The 18,528-nt window shown below is 40.3% G+C and overlaps 1 protein-coding gene across 2 annotated transcripts in view; it reads left to right on the top strand.

Moving 5' to 3' along the window:
- The first annotated feature begins 2,612 nt into the window (after nt 1–2,612).
- spred2b (sprouty related EVH1 domain containing 2b) overlaps nt 2,613–18,528 on the top strand; it is a 29,669-nt gene continuing 13,753 nt past the window's right edge. The window contains exon 1 of one of the 2 annotated variants that reach the window (XM_043231879.1): nt 2,613–3,051. In XM_043231879.1, the coding sequence (XP_043087814.1) occupies nt 3,026–3,051 (26 nt within the window). In that variant the 5' untranslated portion in view covers nt 2,613–3,025. Of the gene's footprint in view, nt 3,052–10,331; nt 10,655–18,528 lie in introns of those variants that run through there. The other variant, XM_043231880.1, reaches the window with a different exon arrangement.

The raw sequence follows: 18,528 nt of genomic DNA, 5'->3' as shown, positions 1-18,528 counted from the left end.
CTTGTAAATCTCACATTTGACGATGGACCACAGGTTCTCTATGGGGTTCAGATCAGGTGAACAAGGAGGCCAAGTCATTAGTTTTTCTTCTTTTAGACCCTTTCTTGCCAGCCATGCTGTGGAGTACTTGGACGCGTGTGATGGAGCATTGTCCTGCATGAAAATCATGTTTTTCTTGAAGGATGCAGACTTCTTCCTGTACCACTGCTTGAAGTAGGACTGGGAGTTGAGCTTGACTCCATCCTCAACCCGAAAAGGCCCCGCAAGCTCATCTTTGATGATACCAGCCCAAACCAGTACTCCACCTCCACCTTGCTGGCGTCTGAGTCGGACTGGAGCTCTCTGCCCTTTACCGATCCAGCCACGGGCCCATCAAGACTCACTCTCATTTCATCAGTCCATAAAACCTTAGAAAAATCAGTCTTGAGATATTTCTTGGCCCATGGTTCGATGAGCACGCTTCAGAAGCTTCCCTCTGCATGATATCTCACTATTTTTGACTTTTCAGAGCCTGTCAAGTCCTTCTTTTGACCCATTTTGCCAAAGGAAAGGAAGTTGACTAATAATTATGCACACCTGATATAGGGTGTTGATGTCATTAGACCACACCCCTTCTCATTACTGAGATGCACATCACCTAATATGCTTAATTGGTAGTAGGCTTTCGAGCCTATAGAGCTTGGAGTAAGACAACATGCATAAAGAGGATGATGTGGTCAAAATACCCATTTGCCTAATAATTCTGCACTTCCTGTACACACACACACACACACACACACACATATATATATATATATATATATATATATATATATATATATATATATATATATATATATATATATATATATATATATATATATATATATATATATATATATATATATATATATATATATACATACACATACATATACATATATATATATATACACACACACACACAATTTTTTTGTTATTATTTCTTTTTTTTGTGATTTTTGTATTTTTAATCACCCTAATCCTTACTGTAATACAAAGGGGAAAATGTAACTTTCTGTAAATGTTTTACCAGATTTCCGGTGATCAAACATTTGCCACCAACGAGTGCTTGGGACCGTCACATGATCATGAGGAAGGCATCACAATGGCGTTCTTATCTTGAAGTATGACTGAAATCACTGTAATTGTTGATCGTGATAACCGAGGTAGTTAACCATTGCCGAGCGTTAGCAGCCTCGAAGCGTATACGGCCTGAAAAAGCACCTTCCTGATTACTTTATGGCATCTGAGATACTCGGATAAGATTTCTGAACGGTGCTGTAAGTCGTGGTGTAGTGTATGAAGTGATTTGATGAAGAACGCTTCTAAGCAAGCCCTGATTTAAAGTGATCAGTGAGGAATTTGGACACTCACTGGTGACCGTAGTCCTCCGTTCTCAAAATACCTCTCCAGTCCCTTGATCAAAGCAAGTCTAATCCTCAGCTTTCCCTCCGAGTCAGAAGTTACACAGATAAGGAGTCTGTGCTGTCCACCTTTGACCCTGATTACACTTTTTAGAGGAAGTGATGCGCTAAAGGAGCACTTAAAAAGCCTTTGTTGTTGTGCAATGTTAAAGATCACTGGTCAAACAAGGTGGAGAAAACGAAAAACATGAAAGAAAGATAAATTATTTCAATAGAAATACTTCAAATTCTGCATTCAGAAATACGTAAAGTCATAGATAATATCCAGTTCATGTGCGTATTTTGTTGAAACTAGCTGTGAATGGTTTACTTGAAGTGGTTTCAGCAGTTCAACAAGATTTATATCCGTTTACCACTAAAATAAAGACAAAAAGACATGTGATTTTTCTTTTTATGTTATTGATACACTGTTTTCATTCATTTTACTGACAATCAAGAAGCCAAGCACACCCATAATAAATTACGGAAGTTATTGGGTTTAATTTAAATCATAATAATTATTATTATTGTGTGTGTGTGTGTATATTATTTTTTTATTCAACACAAATATGTGTGTGTATATATATATATTTTTTATATATATATATATAATTTTTTTTATTCAACACAAATATATATATATATATATTGTATGTATGTGTGTGTATATATATATGTATATATGTATATATGTATGTATACACACACTCACACACACACATTTAATTCAACACAAATCTCACTAAAAAATCTCTAAATAAAGTCCTAGGAAAACATTGCTTATTGCTCCATAACAATGAAAAAACCTAAAACTATGAATGCACAAATGCGAAACCAGCACAGTACTAAACATATTAAACAAACCGACGGTATCGTTTTGCTTTGTTTCTTTTTTGTTTCGGTTTAAAAAAAAAGTCACTGTAGCATACCATCTCCTTTAGAGACAAAGAGAGAGAGAGAAAGCACGGTTTCTTGATAGATCACGTCTGAACGTGAGCATTAGCCCGGCACTTGTCCAGGCTGTCCTGCGATCACATAGCGATCAGCCCTGGCCAGACCCTCTTGATCTTGTAAAACGATTCCCACCGATTTAAAAGTCGTCCGTCCTGCGGCTTGACGTCATCGCTTCCGCCCTCTCTTCCTCCATCCCTCCCTCCCCCCTCCCGTGCGCGCGCGCGCGCGCTGCCTCCGCCGCACAATAATCCAACATGGAGTAATCAGAGATGGGGCTCGTCGGGGCCACCCTCAGCAACATCAACGCGTACTTCATCTAAGGGATTTTCGGAAATACGCTCAAGCGCTCAAACGGTGGGAAATTATTCGGCGGATCCGATTCAGCCTCTTTTTGTACCGAGATCCCGCAAGGTTTTCATCGGCGACCGGTTAGGTCCAGTGAAAAAAGAAAAAAAAAAGAGGAAAAAAAGAAACGAAAACCCATCAAGACGGAGACGAGGAGAGGAGAGAGAAAAAGAGAGGGCGACGGGAAGACGCGTTACAGCCGAACGAAATGTGAGGGATTATTGGGAAAAACAGCGGCGTAAAAATGACGAACGAACAGAGTGCACCCGTTGTGGGATTTTTTTGTAGGTGAAACGAGAAAAATGATTGAAGAAACACACCCAAACGAGTAAGTACCTGGACGTGAACGTCTCTTTTGGAGGGTTTGTTTTTTGCCCTGGACGTTCGTCCGCATGTCACGTCTTTCACGGCATCCGAAGACGCTGCTGGAAAAGTTTGCTAAACTATTTTACGTTGAAATGTTGCTCGGTATCGTCGGCGGAGGGGGGTTCGGGCCCTCTCCCACCGACAGAGTCCGAAGGAGGAAGGGAGCGAGCGAGCGAGGGAGGGAGATGGAGCGGGGTGGATCGGAAATATTTGGTAAAGGGATCTGATGTTTTAAAGGCCCTTCCTCGAGCATTCCTCTGTGTTCGCGCGTCACATGTTGTTTTGCGGAGCAGAGCCATTTTGTTTGTTTGTTTTCTGAACGGGCGAGCTCGCTCAAACGTCGCCCGGGCGTGCGAAACCGAGCTGCTTTTACGTTCTGGAAAGTCTGTTGCGGCGCTCGGGTGTATCCGCCATTTGTTTCTTCTTGTCAGGCGCTTTGAATCGCTCTCATTTGCATATAGCGCTCCATTCATAAAAACACCATTTGACTGCGTCGGCTCGCGGACAATGCGTTACGTGTCTGACAAATAATCGCCCTTTAGTCGGTTAAATTGGGAGTGAAAGCGTTATGAATGGTTCCCTGGGGGCGAATAATATATTTTTTTTTTTGACGCAGCCTCGTGTTTTTGTTTTTCGCTTACGCCAAGGTGGGCTAGCTCTGTATTATTATTATTATTATCATTATTATTAGTCCTCGGCTCTATTTCCTAATACACTGGCCCTCCGTGACAGAATTGCTGTCACGCGTTAACAATAGCGGCCTCGCGGATGAATCGGAGTCAGTCTGCCAGCGCTCGTCAAGCGGAAGGGCGAAGGGCAGAGGAGTTGTTGTTTGCGCTCATTCATAAAAGCTGTAACCTTCAGCCCGCTCCATTCATGACTGCCGCGATGGCTCCGGCGATAAGCCGCGATCGGCGCGCGTCGAAAACACGACTCCGCACGTGCTTGTCAATAGCGCGCTTATTAAATAAACACTCAGGTGCGACTAAAAAGGCTCGAGCTGCTTTGCAGTTGGCGACCAAGCGTATTTACTAGTTAATTACCTCCCATTAAGGTTTTATACGCCGCGCCGCGCTTTTATGAAAGGTTGCCATGGCGACTGTAATATTTCTTCGCTATTTCAGCGTTTGTTACTACAGTAACGCTTAAATACACATTTATAACGAGGTTATTCAACATTAAGGAGAAAAAGTAAGATTTCTCACACGGGGTCAGGTTAAATGAGTTATTCCCTTTTCAAAGTGGTAATCATTTCCAACAAAAGGCCTAGTTACAGTTCCGGCTTCTCCCTAAAAACTTAAACCGTACTTGTATTTTGGTTTTCTTTACCATAAAAATGAAAACTTGGGATGCTGACATTGCATTAAATAAACACACTGCTACTACTAACATTTAAATCAATCACTTTATGCATTATGCCTATGCAATGTGCATGCTGTTATTACATATATATATATATATATATATATATATATATATATATATATATATATATATATATATATAGTTATTACATATGTATATAACCCTATGTCTATAGTTACACTTTTGACCCTACACCTTAACCTAACCATACCAATAAACCGTCCCTAACATAACCACGTTTTTTTGATGCAATGTTAACACAGTAAGTGCATTGTACTGAACGACAACTATAATAATAATCATTACTTATAATAACATTATAACAAATCAAAAAAGACCCTACAATGAAATTATGGCCACTTTCTTCAAAACATAAAATAAAGTCAGTGAAATATTCTTATAGCTTCGCACATTTTCTTAATTCAGTTAGATCTCGCAATAAGTCAAAGTAGCGGTACGGTAACTAGTTACCATGATATTCATATACGATCTGCCACGTTACTAGCATGACTGGGCCCCAACGGGATGAACGCGGTGTCACGTCAGTGCTATTGATCTCGGTAATAATGTTCCCAAACTAACATCTGACTGGCGGTAAACAGCGTAGAAGACAACGGTGCAAAATGACTTTCAGAAAGGTCACCCCGACCATTCCCGATCCCCTGCCCTGTGCAGGAAAAATCGATTTCAGATCCTCGTTTTCAGTCTGACTCACAGGAACAGCCTCGGTGTGTGCGCCGTAAATAAAAGCATAGCTTTGCGTATTGCTTTCCGTCTGCGGATGATTATTCCCACTCTTCGATTCATATTCTTTGTTTTACGTTTTTTTTTTTTTACATTACACGGCCTAATTAGAAAATCATTTTAGAAAGCAAAAGTCTACATGACAGTTAGCTTCCCAGCTTTCTATTTTTTGACATGCGTGCTTGATCTACAGCAATAATTAACCTTAATGCCTTAAAATGATGAGTCCTCGATGTTGCAAAATCGAGCTCAGCAGTTTAACGGCCTTGTGTCTCTCTTTCCGTTATATTGGTGCTGTTAGCCATTTAATTCCCTTTAAGAGGATGTTGGACTGCATTGCTTTCCCCCCCGTCTTTTATCTGGAGCTTTAGTAAAAATCTGCTTATATTCTGATCGGGTTGTGTGTTTTGAAGTGTTAAAAACCTAGGATCGACTGTTAAGCTGTTACTGTTACTGATTTATTGTTAATGGAATTAAGTTTTGCTTCACGTTCTGTGATTTTGAACGCCTTTTGAAGTCTTAAAATATTAATTATGGTTGTAATTTGAGTGTGATACACAGATATGTTTATTTGTCGATCTCAGTCACATTCACACTCGTTTCTCACGTCCTGCGCTACAGTAAATACATTACAGTTAACATTAGCCAGGGTCAATGGGATGCATTAAGTTGAGATTTAAGATGAGAATGCGTATTTAGCAGAGATTGGTGTGTGTGTGTGTGTGTGTGTCTGATGTATGCAAGATGATGAACAAACTGTCGTGACACCAAAAAAAAAGCGAAGGCACTCGCAGCAGCTGTCAGTGATTGAGCGGCAAAAGAATTTGAAACACGCGTGTTGATTATATAATTTTCGTTTCTTAAAATATCTTTAAATGTCGTTTAAGTTGATTTTACACACTTAAAACCTTATTTGACAAGTTATCGCAGATGAATCTTTCTCCAATATCGCGCAGAACTCAGTTTATCAGCTCAAGATTTCCATTTTCGGAGTTCAAGAAGCGCTTTTCTTATTCCCCGTTATCAGACGTCCAGCGCTTCTTATAAATGTGTTTCACATCCTGTGGAAAAGACGCAAAGGGCCAAATGCTCCTGGCCAGTCTTCCAGGCTGTTAATTTTTTATTTGATTGTTTCCTTAAATGTTTTCCTGGTCAAGCCAAGTAGTAAAATGCGACGGTTTATTTGTGAAGGCCACTCCGCCGTTGTAAAGCGGCCTGTCCAAACATAGCTCCCGGTCCTCGGGAGAATGAAAGCGTTGTCAACTTCTCACCCCTCTGAGGTCCTGCCGAGAAGGGAGCACAGATAGCTCTTCTGTCACGGCCCAGACAGGAAGCCATTATCTGCGCTTTATTGAACCTGTTGTTCTTTTTCATTCAATCAGCCCTCCCCTCCGCCCCGAACGCATTGCAGAGCCAAATGAGGTCTTGCGAGTTTCACTGCTCTCGTATGGAAATGCGCATGTGTCCGCTGGAAGTCCAGTCGACTGCACAAGTCCTTTTATTCGGCGCGTTTCCACGGCCCAGCGACCAGCCATTCAGGAATAAGCCGACGGATAACGGGGAGACTTTTTGGCCGACGCGTTCCCAAGGCGGCGGTTAGCGGCGGCCAAATGTCCGAGAGTTTGTTATCTCTGAATCAGGATTCAAGTCGAATTGAATATCGAATGCAACGGGACACCTGCACGCGAACAATAGCTTTGCTATTACTCGCCATCATTATTTCGAGCTCTTTGTGTCCTTTCTGGCCTTCGGGCTTGGTTTTCCCCCGTCTCAGGTTGAGGATGTAGTTGATACGACACTAAGATCTGTGGCTGAACAGCGCTGTATTCCGCTTGTAAACATATGTTTGGGTGTGTCAGTATCTATTAATTTATTCAACATTACATTGCAAATGTTGTTCAGAAATTTGACCAACTTTTTTGTTAAGGCTGTCAGGTGGTACATCCATCAGATTCAGAAAATAACGATAGTTGATGCCATATTTTTGGCGGTTATTCCAATTGCTAAGAAAACCGGTTAAAATGGTAGCTATTCGAATTTAGTGTCGCACGGCCCTGATTGACTATCAATGTTGAATAGAGTCGTGCTGCTTGTTATGTTGATGGAAACCATGATGCATGAAACCAAGTTGAGAAAGCTTAAAAGTTTAACGCCAGCAGCTTCAGCAGATTTTCTTTGACTTTTCTCAACATGCTTTGTTTTCAGTATACACGACACAAAAATCTGTTTGCCTTAAACTTTTAGGTTTTCCCAATTGTTTCAACGTTGGTAATAGCTCTGCTTTCGACACAGTTTAGAGGGTGAGGTGGGCTTTTTGAGCTCATTAGATATTTGCATCGGCAGCAATGATATAATAATAATTTAATCACGGACAAACACAGAACTCCACAAAACTCCCTCATTTAATAGCCTTTTCAAGATTAACATTTCTTCGTTGTAATGCCCGAGGTGTACAAAATAGACATGCTTTTAAAAAGAGACTCTTGTTTCCTCTTCCCTCTCTTTTGTAGATGGCTGTAAGTAGAGCCAGGCAGGGTTACACAGACCTTATCTAAGGAAGTAACAGTCTGCCCTTATCAGGTTTGGTGCAACTGTTTAACCCACCTGCCAAAAGGGGCGGAAACCACTCTGTACCACATTTATAAAAATGCCTTTTGGTCTTGCCTTTATTTTTTTTACGTGTGTGCCTGCGTCTTACTAATAAAGGCTGCCCAGAGTATTCAGAATATGCACGGAGAAAGCATACAACGCTTTTGTGTTTAGCAACGGAAGCACAATTAAGTCTCTAAAACCACTTACACTCATTTTCAAAGCCCATTCACGCCATTCATACCAATTCTGTTGGGAGTCAATATCGTCAAAACGGCCACATCTTCATATTTTCTCTTTGGTGTCTCTATGTCCGAATAAGAGCAGAAACGGGTTTTCGAGCAAGTAAATAAGGTCGATTTTGATTCATGCTGTGTTAAACCGTTTATTAAGCTTTGTCGTCTTTTATAAACGCAGTAAGCCACACGAGGTGGGACTTATAAACCCCTTACACCTGCTAGAATCACTTTAATGCACCGCTTGGAGTGGCTTATTGCTCGAATAACCAAACATAATTTCAGGTAAACGCTTATTTTATCACATTTTCCTTCTTCCAGTTTGAGCTGGAAGATATTCATAAGCAGAGCAGTAGCTGATAGAGTGGCTACATGATTGTGTCCCATCCCCCAGAATTCACGTGTTTGCCCTAGAGAGAGAGAGAGAGAGGGTGAGAGCTCTACTGACTGCGCTGAGTGTTGCAACACTCATGTGATAAATGTCATGTGTTCACATGTCTACTGAATGTCCGCTGCACCGCTGGACTGGATAGCGAGGACGGCCTGCAAGTTTTTCTTTTTCCTCTTTACATTAAAAAAAGTTGCAAAGAAAAAAAATGCTGGCATAAATTGCATCATAATAGAACATTAATGCAGTGGAGAGTTCATTACTTTTGTCCCGGATGCATTGGGATGCAATGACAAATTCTGCTACGGTTCATATTATCTGGTTATTCACCACTGTTTTACGGTGTTCTCATATAGCCAAGCTTACGGCATAAAGTTCAGTCCACATTAAAGCTTATTTTGGTCACGGCCCGTTTAGACAAGAAGTGACAGTCTGACTGCAGAGCAGTGAAACGGTTCGATTTCAGCTGTAAGTTATACATTAAATCAGATTTATATGTAATAACAGTAATAGCAACTAAGCTGTTGATTCCAAGTGTTACGATAAAAATTCTAAATTAGGAAGGCTTTAAAAAAATAACCATTCTTGTTGATGGCATATAAATACAATGAAAAATGTTCTTATACTGGGGTGATGTTGGCGAAAAAGCAAATTCTTTACTATAATCATTAAAAGCAAGAAATGCAGGCACAAGATAAGACTTATAAATAATTGGATTGGTTTTCTACACCAGTATATGATGCTGACTGCATACATCAGAAATATGAAACATGATGGATCTAACTGTTCCATCATCCTGAAGTATGTTAAATGTTGATAAAATAAGAACAGAGGACATTATGCTGTATTTAAGAGCGGAAAGTAGCAAATGCATGTCTTTTGGAAATGTATTACAGTTTTCAAAGAAATATCAACTCTTTTCAACACTGATAACAATAATAAATGTGACGCTTAATAATCGATAAATGATGCTGAAAATAAATCACTGGAATAAAATACATTGTTAAAAAGATTCAAATAGGTAACGTCTTTTGTACATTGTATAACATTTCACAAAATATCTTTTTTTGTTTATTAAACAAATGCCTCCTTGAAATGACTTCTTTCAAAAACACTAAAATCTACCAACCGTTAACATTCAGACAAAAATACAATTCTGTCATTTACTCATGTCATTTCAAACCTGTATGAATTTCCATCTTCATGCACTTTTTTAACCTTTTTTTTAACCGTTTTGTTTTGCTGAGAGTTTGTGTGTGGGTGTTTATGTGTGTGTATATGTATGTACATATATACACACATACATATTAATATCACCGGGTTATCAATCTTTCCACGACATAACTAGAGATATTTCTGTGTCTGTAAAGATATCGCGGTCACTACTTCGATTCCAATCAAAATGGTCAAAACGCGATCTACATACAGTACACGATCCGCATTATGATCTACATTGTCCCCTATCCTTCCGTTTATGACGATTGTCAATTTTTTCAAGCCCGGTAGACCCAGGAAGTCCCGTAACTCGTTCAGGAGAAGCGCTGGTGCTTTCTGGAAAAGAGTTAAGACCCTAAAGAATCATGTCAGCTTGTGTAAAATGGGCTTCCCCTTTAACCAGCTTTTGGTAAATGCCACCACTGCACCATCTGACTTCAAAAAGCGCCCTTCTCCATTGACGGCTCTCTTTTGTTCATCTCCTACATTAGATTGAACAACGCTGCACCCTCCAACAGCGTTCAGGACCGGCAGCGATGATTGATGGTTAAGATGTAGGTGTTTACACAGCGTATAGTCAGCTCTCGGCGCGCGCGTGTAGGTGTGTTGTTTGATGTAGAGGGGCACAGTAACTAACTGCGCCGGTTCACGTTCGGTTGAGCCCACACCCTGTGCATGCGTGTGGGTGTTGTTGGTCGTAGCTTTAGCTGGAGGTGTAGGCGAGTTGGAGCTTACGCCGCTTGGAGATTATATTCTCCGCACGTTAGACCGTGAGAGAAAGAGAGAGAGGGAAAGCTGCGCTGTAGGCCGCCGGCTCAAGGCAGAAATGGCTGCTTGCGGATGACTCATACCCCAGCACTCCGAGTGTTTGTCAAGGAGACTGAATCATACAGCGTGTGAAGAGGAGGCTGGAGCTTTCTCCTTGCTTTCTGGACGCAGACATGCTCGGTCTCCGTCCTTCGGAGACGCTCGCCCGCCGATGCCGTGAGCGCCGCCGCTAGATACGCAGAGATGACGGAGAGCAGCCGGTAAGCCCGGTCCGGGCAGGTTTTACCAGATTGTTCTGTTGTCATCGAGTGGCCTCGTCCTCTGCGTTTGCCTGTCAGTGCCGTTTATTTCTTTGCAGGTCGGGAGGGGGGGGAACACGAGGCGCTGTTTTGAACAGCAGCGAGGTCCATTTCGGTTGTCCGATCCCAAAAGGATTCTCGGCGCATCTCGGGTTTTTAGCAACAGGGGTGCAAGTCTGCGTAAAGGCTTAGTATTAAATATGTCCGCGCCGACTGGCCGATAGGAATAGAATAAGCAGCTTTAATAAAATCAGACGCCGCTCTCACTTAAAATGTCGCAGCTGAGGCACCTTAAACTTGGTCATCGTTTATGATGTGCATAAGCACGATGATGACTTCTGAGTTGTTGTCGGTTTCCCTGATAATTGTGTTGTAGCATTTGTTGTACGTGGTGCTTGTTCGTGTAATATTTAATCCTAAGCTTGCCAGTGTCTGGATGTATTAATGATTCGTTTAACATTTCAGGTAACACTTGTTAAGAATTAACTACGACTTTTTCCTCTAAACTCCTAATTTGCTGCTTGTTGATAGTTAGTAAGGTAGTTGTTACGTTTGGGTATTGTGTAGGATTATGGATGTAGAATAAGGCTTAAAATATAAATTTCTACTAATACGTGGCTAATATTCCAGTAATACGCAACTATTTAAGAGACCCTAAAATAAAGCGTTGCCAAATTTCAGGCTGATTTTTATGTGAATCGAGTCAGAATCATTTGAAAGAGAAGACTGAATCTACGTCAGTCATAAAGGTTCGATTTCTGATTAGCATTAGATGTTTTGGCTGCTCAATATCTAATCATTATTAACTGGTGCGTGTGTGATTTTTACCACGGGTAAGGAGTACAGAGCTGGTGAAATCATGAAAGATTAATTTTTTTTGTTAATTTACTCATCCTCAGGCCATCCGAAGTGTCGGACGCTTTTATTCTTGAGTAGAACAGTAAGATGTTTCCCTGAAAACGTGTTCTTTTGAGATTCATAAAATGCATGTCTGCGGGTTAAAAAAAAAGACATAAAAATCGCAAAATTAATACCCTTCACTCTTGGCGACATACTGATGTGTTATGGAGCTAAACGATTGGTCTGTGCAAGAGAACGAACATTAATACCTGTAATCCAGAGCATCAGGCAGGGTGTAATCAACTGGTTCAAATAACTGATTCCCCAGTACGTTAATCTTGCAATAATAGAACAAATGTGCAATCATTTGATTGTAGCATCCAATAATGAGGTGAAAAGCATTATTTGAATCACCAAATACCATGTTTCTAGCTAAAAACCTGCTTTACTGTTCTACTGATGAAAACGTGACTATCCTTTTAAGTGAACTATTGCTTTTAATCAACTGGAAACGATATGATAAGAGATAGCTTAAGGTATACATTAATAGTGTTTAATACAATAAATTATTCCACCATACGCTGTAGAGTTAGCCAAAAAATGTGGCATGTTTGCACGTTAATATAGATGTGCACTCATTGACAACAGTTGACAAAAAACTCTGTTTACGTGGTTCAGTATTTGCTGTTTTGATTGAACTTATCTGGGAGTAATGTGTCCAGCATCTCATGAAGATATGCCCCTATATTTGGCCGCACAGGAGAAGATTGCGGATTGAATTAATTTGGAGCCATGCTGTCATAATTCTCTGAGTCGTCCATTGTTGATCTCATTGAGACTCTGGGAAGAGGTGGCGACATATCATTTAAAGCCTTGAGAACGTGGACAATTCCACATTGTGCGGGAACCATTGTGCCCTATTGTGATGCCGGTGCCCCCTGATGCTAATCAAATAGACTAAACTATGGTGAGACATCCGTCTATCCGTCACTCTCTCTCTCCTGACTTCACCCCAGTTCCTTCATGGCCTGCCAACCTGCACGTACACCGAAATACCCATTCAGGCATTCTTCTGAAAACTCTGTCGTTCTTACTTCTGTAAACTGGAACTTGTTGGCCTTTTATCTTTGAGGAAACCCTGAGTGGGTTTTTTTTCTTGCTGGCTTTCAGAGGACACCTAAAAATTCCCGGTGTTTCAATTTATTATGGTTAATAAGTTTGGAAATACATAGGCTACACGCGTTGTTGTCTTGTCTCAAGGTCATTTACGGTTTGTACTTTTCTCACTTCCTCACAGGTGAAGCGTGTCATTTCTGTGGCACCTGCTCAAACTTAGTTACGACTGACCGTAATGCAAGTGAGTTTGGGGAAAGCCTGTGTCATTGTTTAGAAACCACAGGGAATCTTCTAAAATGTCCTTGTGACTAAAATCAGTGGAAGAAAATTCGGTAGCACTTTATTTCACAGTATGTACTTTTTTATAGTAATTACAATAACTAGGTACTAACCCTGAACCTACCCCTAAACTTAATCCTATCTCATGTAGTTACTTTATATAATATACTTTATATACGCTATAAGTGGTAACATACCGTAAAATAAAGCGCTACCGAAAATTTATATTAAACATTTAATTTCCAAAATAGTCCAAAATAACAATAGCTCACCCTCCGGTTGTTCCAAACCTATATAAATGTCTTACTTTGGAGAAACGCTTAAGACCAAAATCTGTCAGGTTTGAAATAACTATTTTTTGACAAAGTCAGTTAAGTCAATCATGTGCATCAATGCAAACTGCTGGACCAGAATTGAAACATTACCTTTATTTAGCAATGCTACCTTCAAAGTTTCGCCACGCATTTTCACTTACTGTTGCTAGTAAATACACTTGTTTTCCTGGTTGAGTGCACAGCGAAAGAGTCGCTTCTTGTCTGTATTTCCATCATGATTCCATAACAATTGAATGAACACGTGTGACGCAGTTGGAGATGGAGCAAGGAAGGTGTTCGTGCTCGGGTCGATGGAGTGTCACCCGTGTGGGTTCTTGGCGGCGTACGGCGGGGTGTGACGCTGGCCTGACGCCCACTGCCGCGCAGATGGGAGCGAGGCCGCACTGAGACACCTTCCAGCCTGGGATGGCAGCGAGCAGAGGGAGTCGTGGCTTTCGCCGCCTTCGTACATTCTGTTGTATGTGTGTGTGTGTGTGTACGCACACGCTTCACATTGTGTCTGTTAAATGCCTGTAATTCTATGACCCTATATTCCCCCAACCCCCCCTCCGAGAAAGCCAGATGGTGGTTGTCCCAGCATGCTAAAGAGACATGCTAAACATTCTCAGTTATTTACTTGGAAAAGATCGTAACGTTAATCTAACGATCGCATCACTGGTAAAAGGAACTGCGTAACACAAACGGACTGAAATTTGTGGATGCTTTTGGGTTTTCTCGACCATGAGTTTTTAATAGTGAGGTTTTTTCTGTAGTTTTTCGTTTGTTTCTTTGACTGCTCTTTGGAAAGCGCTTGCGCGGACGCAAACCGTTTTTTGATTGCGTAATTCATCCAAAACGAAACTAAAATTCTGTTATCGTTTACCCACCCCCAAACCCAACCCAGGCTCTGTGGAAAACCGTGCCTGTGGCCGCATTTCTGCAAAATGATGTTATGATGCTTCTTGCATGTTCTGCGACATTTTCAATTTCAAATGTCTAGCGAGTTGTGCTAAAAGAGCATTGGGTTTTATATGGAACAGATGAGGATGGATCTGTCAGCGCTTTATTACACCGTTGTACGTACTGTGGCAGATCAGAGAAGAAATGTCCAGTGAGTGGTATTGAAATGTTAATTGCTAAAACCTGCTCCGAATCTAACCGGTGGTGTTAACAAAAACAAATGCGAGATGAAACGCTTTGCCATTGAGCTTGCTTCTATGAGTCTTTGCAGTGGAGTACCAGGTGAGCTACAGAACAAGTTTACGTCGTACATGTAAACCTGCTCATGGGATGCAAATGTCAAGTTTTAGTTTAGAAATCGTGCGTTGTGGAAGCATGTTCTACCAATGAATGTGTTGTTCACATCGGTATGATGCCGTTTTTCTGTGGAAAACGGCAGTTTTGAATCTTCTTGCTCATAGTGACCACGTCTGTCAACCTCCAAGATACTCTTCTGAAGCCGTACAGAAACTTAGCGCGAGGAACAGACTGAAAATTGGATCGTGAACGACTGGAAAGGTCATGGAAATCCATCGCTCGTACAGCACGGGAATATACTGAATTTTGTTCAGCGTATTGTAGCATGGTCTTGATGCATCTGTCTGCATCAAATATCAGAAAGAAAAGAAATGTAACGCAGAGACTTCTGAAACCGGCAAAGATTAAAAAAAAAAAAACCCACAAGGTCTGGTGTCCTTTGGAAGGACAAAGGAGGTAAACAACAGGAAGCAACAATGACATCACACAGGAAGGAAACGGCCGTCTCTAATTTTAATCACACGTTTCCTCATTGCGTTGACTGACTATAATAAGAGTGTGTTAGAAATGGAAGAAAATTTCGGTATCTCTTTGTATGAAATGTTCAGGCTGACAGTCGTTTGTAATATATATCTCACCCATTCACCCCCGTGCCCTCTGGAGCGTAAAGGGGTGCGATCTTTTAAACCGTACGAGGGAAAAATAGGAAAAAAGGGCTGTTTTTTTGTAAATTTCCACCTCACAGATGGATAGAATGACTCACTCTCTCTCACACACACAGACATAAACACTCACACATACTTCAGTGACATTTTCACTCGCCTTACTGCGTTTAACATCTAGGTTTTATCACGCGTCCTCTTTTAGATTTGTTCTGAGAGAGCTTATCGGTAATATTAGCAATGCTTTTAATCAACATGCACCAGTCGAGTAACCAACTGATATTGGAGATTTTGCCATTTCAACAGAAATGATTTTCTTTAACAGGCATGATGTTTGTTCTAAAACCACCAGCCATGTAAATGATCAATAATCGTTTGTTTTCTGGTAGCAATAATTTTTTGGTTTATTGTAGTGCAGTCAAATGATTAATCAGTTAAATTACATAATATATAAGTGTGTACTGTGTGTATTTATTACATATATATATATAAATACAAACATATGCATGTTTAAGAATATGTATACATGACATACACAGCACACATGCATATATTATGTAAACAAAAACACTTGTTTATTTTTTTTTGTTCTCCTGGTTTAAATGATTTGGTTTTATTTATTGCATTATATGATTAAATGTTGATTGAGTAGTATTAGCAGTATTTTTATATTTAATAGTATCTTTTTTTGTTTTGTTTTTGCTAGTTTGCTAGTAGAAAGATCTAGTTTTTAAACATTTCTAGTTTAAAATTCAATTATGTTGCTGAAATATAATTTTTTTAATATAATTTTTTAAATAATCTAATTATAGCCTTGATTATATACAAATTGTTTTGAACAAATAACTTAATTTGATATGTGATATTTCAGTGTTAATGCTGTAACTACATGTATAAAATTAAATAAAATGTAAAATCGAAACATAAAATTTAAAATATAAAATTGAATGAATACTGAAAATATAGATTCCATTTAAAATATTTAAATATTAAAAACTAATAGTATTTAAATAACATTTAAAATGATGCCGTCGTAGTATACTTACATTTTTATTATGATTTCGAGGTGAAAACCCTGACAAGTTCTTGACAAGATTACGGTATATGTATATAATATCCGCACCCTTTATGCCTTGATGGGACAAAATGTCCATGTGTCTGTTCAGGTATGGTTTGACACCTTTTGGTCCCCAAGGAGGCCCCCCCGACACCCAGCGGGACGGCACATGAAGGACATGTGGTGTGAATCTCGTCGACAGCTGCAGCTTAGAGAGGAATCACCAGCCCTCTGCTCGCTCAATTATGAAAAACACCTAGTTTTATTAGGAGTTACATTTGATTTGATTTTAATTAGCCGCTGATATTGAATGACTCTGGCAATCCCCTGGCCTGGCTCTCTTAGTGTAAGTACATTAGACGGTGCTGCTCCCACAGGACTTCCTCTCTCATTAATTCTAATCCCACAGACAGCATTTCTCCATTTCTTTCCACTAGAGGAGCCACATCTACGCAGGCCCTGGGCCAGTCACTGTGTATAATAATTACAAATGGATGATGGTAATACCCGCTCGTATAGCCGCTGCGGTCTTTGCCACGGCTCTGCGTTTTGTAGATCATGCCGTATTCTCTTTCACAGGCCGAATCTGCTCGGATCGGTCTAGGCGCTTTCCAAAGCATCCCAGAGGAGCGTTTAACCCCTTAAAGGTTACTCTAGTTTTCATTTAAACGTTAACTTTTTCTCAGACTCGCTCACAGAAATAGAAACAAATCCTTTCATTGGTTGGGTAAAATAAAAGTCTATTTGTTGTGTGTTTAATTAACTCCTCTAAAATATTTTCGACTTTATGTAGATATATTAAAATCAGTGTTATAGTATAGTATAGTAAGTATATATTGGGACTAAACTGGCCCACATTTGTATAAAAGTATACTTTTAAGTTGTGAAGAGAATACTTCAAAACAAAACTTTATTGACAGTTCTAGTAATGTTACACTAATGGCAGATGGACTATTCTGACGATGTCTTTTATAGTTTCCTGGACCTTGACAGTGTTTATTACGGTCACAAGCTTCCCGGTTTTCATCTAAAACATCTTTTAATCGCGTTCCGTAGACAAGCGTAACTTCTCCGGGTTTGGAACGACGTAAGTAAGCGATTAGTGGCAAAATTTCAATTTTGGGGCGGAGCGTCCCTTTAAGATAAAAAGCCAACATTCTTCTTTTCCGTATACAGGTCAGCAGAACCAAGCCAAGTATAATATTGTTAAGCACATCTCTGATATAGACATGTATGGAAAACTGAAAATCTACAGTAATTATTTTTAATTTAAAATACGCGCAACTGAACGAACCTCTCTTGTGAAGATAGTTATAATAAAATGAACGTGGAAGCATTTCGCAGATCATTTGGTTTGTGAAGAAATGAATGAGAAATGTTCGATTTTATGCTGAAATCTTTTTTTATTGCAGATTTTGTCGACCCGTAGTCTTGCTGTAGCTCTTGTCGAACGGGGAAACTATGCTAAATTATTGGCCGTTTTTCAAAAAAAACATGGCAAATCTTTTTTCTGATTAAACGAAAGATATCGTTTCGGCTCTTTTAACTGACAGTCCTTTTGCTCTATTGAGTGCCGTGGTTTCCTCCTCCTGATCCCGAGAGCTAAGAAGTTTTCATCAGCTCCGTGGGAAACGTTCGAGTGACTTCTCTTTGCTGCCGCTTGTTCGTGAGTCAGGAGTTTGAGGGCTCGATGTGGAGTGTGAGCGTTCACACGTACACGAGGCCCTTTCCTTCCTCTGGTTCGGGCTATTGATTTGGTCGGTCTCGAGACGTGCCCTCACCTCCTCGCCCCCGTCCGCTCTCCTGCTCTGGTTAATTATTGAACGCGGGCGGCTCAGGTTACCATATAAGGCTGACTGCTGGCGTTCGCCGCATTACAGAGGAAGAACGGTCGAGTTAGTTTGAAAGTAAACCTGGCTCGAGCTCCGGACTGGTTTGAGTGCACATGCCTCTAGGGATGACTTTTTTTATTTTAATTCAGCTTTCTTGTCCTCTGGCCATGTGTAACGCTGTGGATATTGCGAGTTTCTTACTGACAGGCCGTCTTGTTTGGCCCGAGGTGTTGATGCTTGATTTCCCCATTGCTATGTCTGACATCACTGTAAAGCCGCAGATGAATGGAAAATACGCAGCTGGATTTAGAGCACGGCTGGCCAGTGTGGCGAAAATATGATATTTTATTGAACTTAAAAGTATTTCAGTAATTAAATGGGGGGAGAAAAAAAAGTTTATTTATTGAAGTTACGCTACCATTCAAACAGTTAGGGCCTGCTTTTGAAAGAAATGAATATGTTTTTCCTGCAAGAAAGC

The sequence above is a fragment of the Puntigrus tetrazona genome, unplaced genomic scaffold, assembly GCF_018831695.1.
Source record: "Puntigrus tetrazona isolate hp1 unplaced genomic scaffold, ASM1883169v1 S000000469, whole genome shotgun sequence".
NCBI lineage: Eukaryota > Metazoa > Chordata > Actinopteri > Cypriniformes > Cyprinidae > Puntigrus > Puntigrus tetrazona.
The sequence above is the reverse complement of the archived record's forward strand: the minus strand, read 5'-3'. Positions and strand labels throughout refer to the sequence as shown.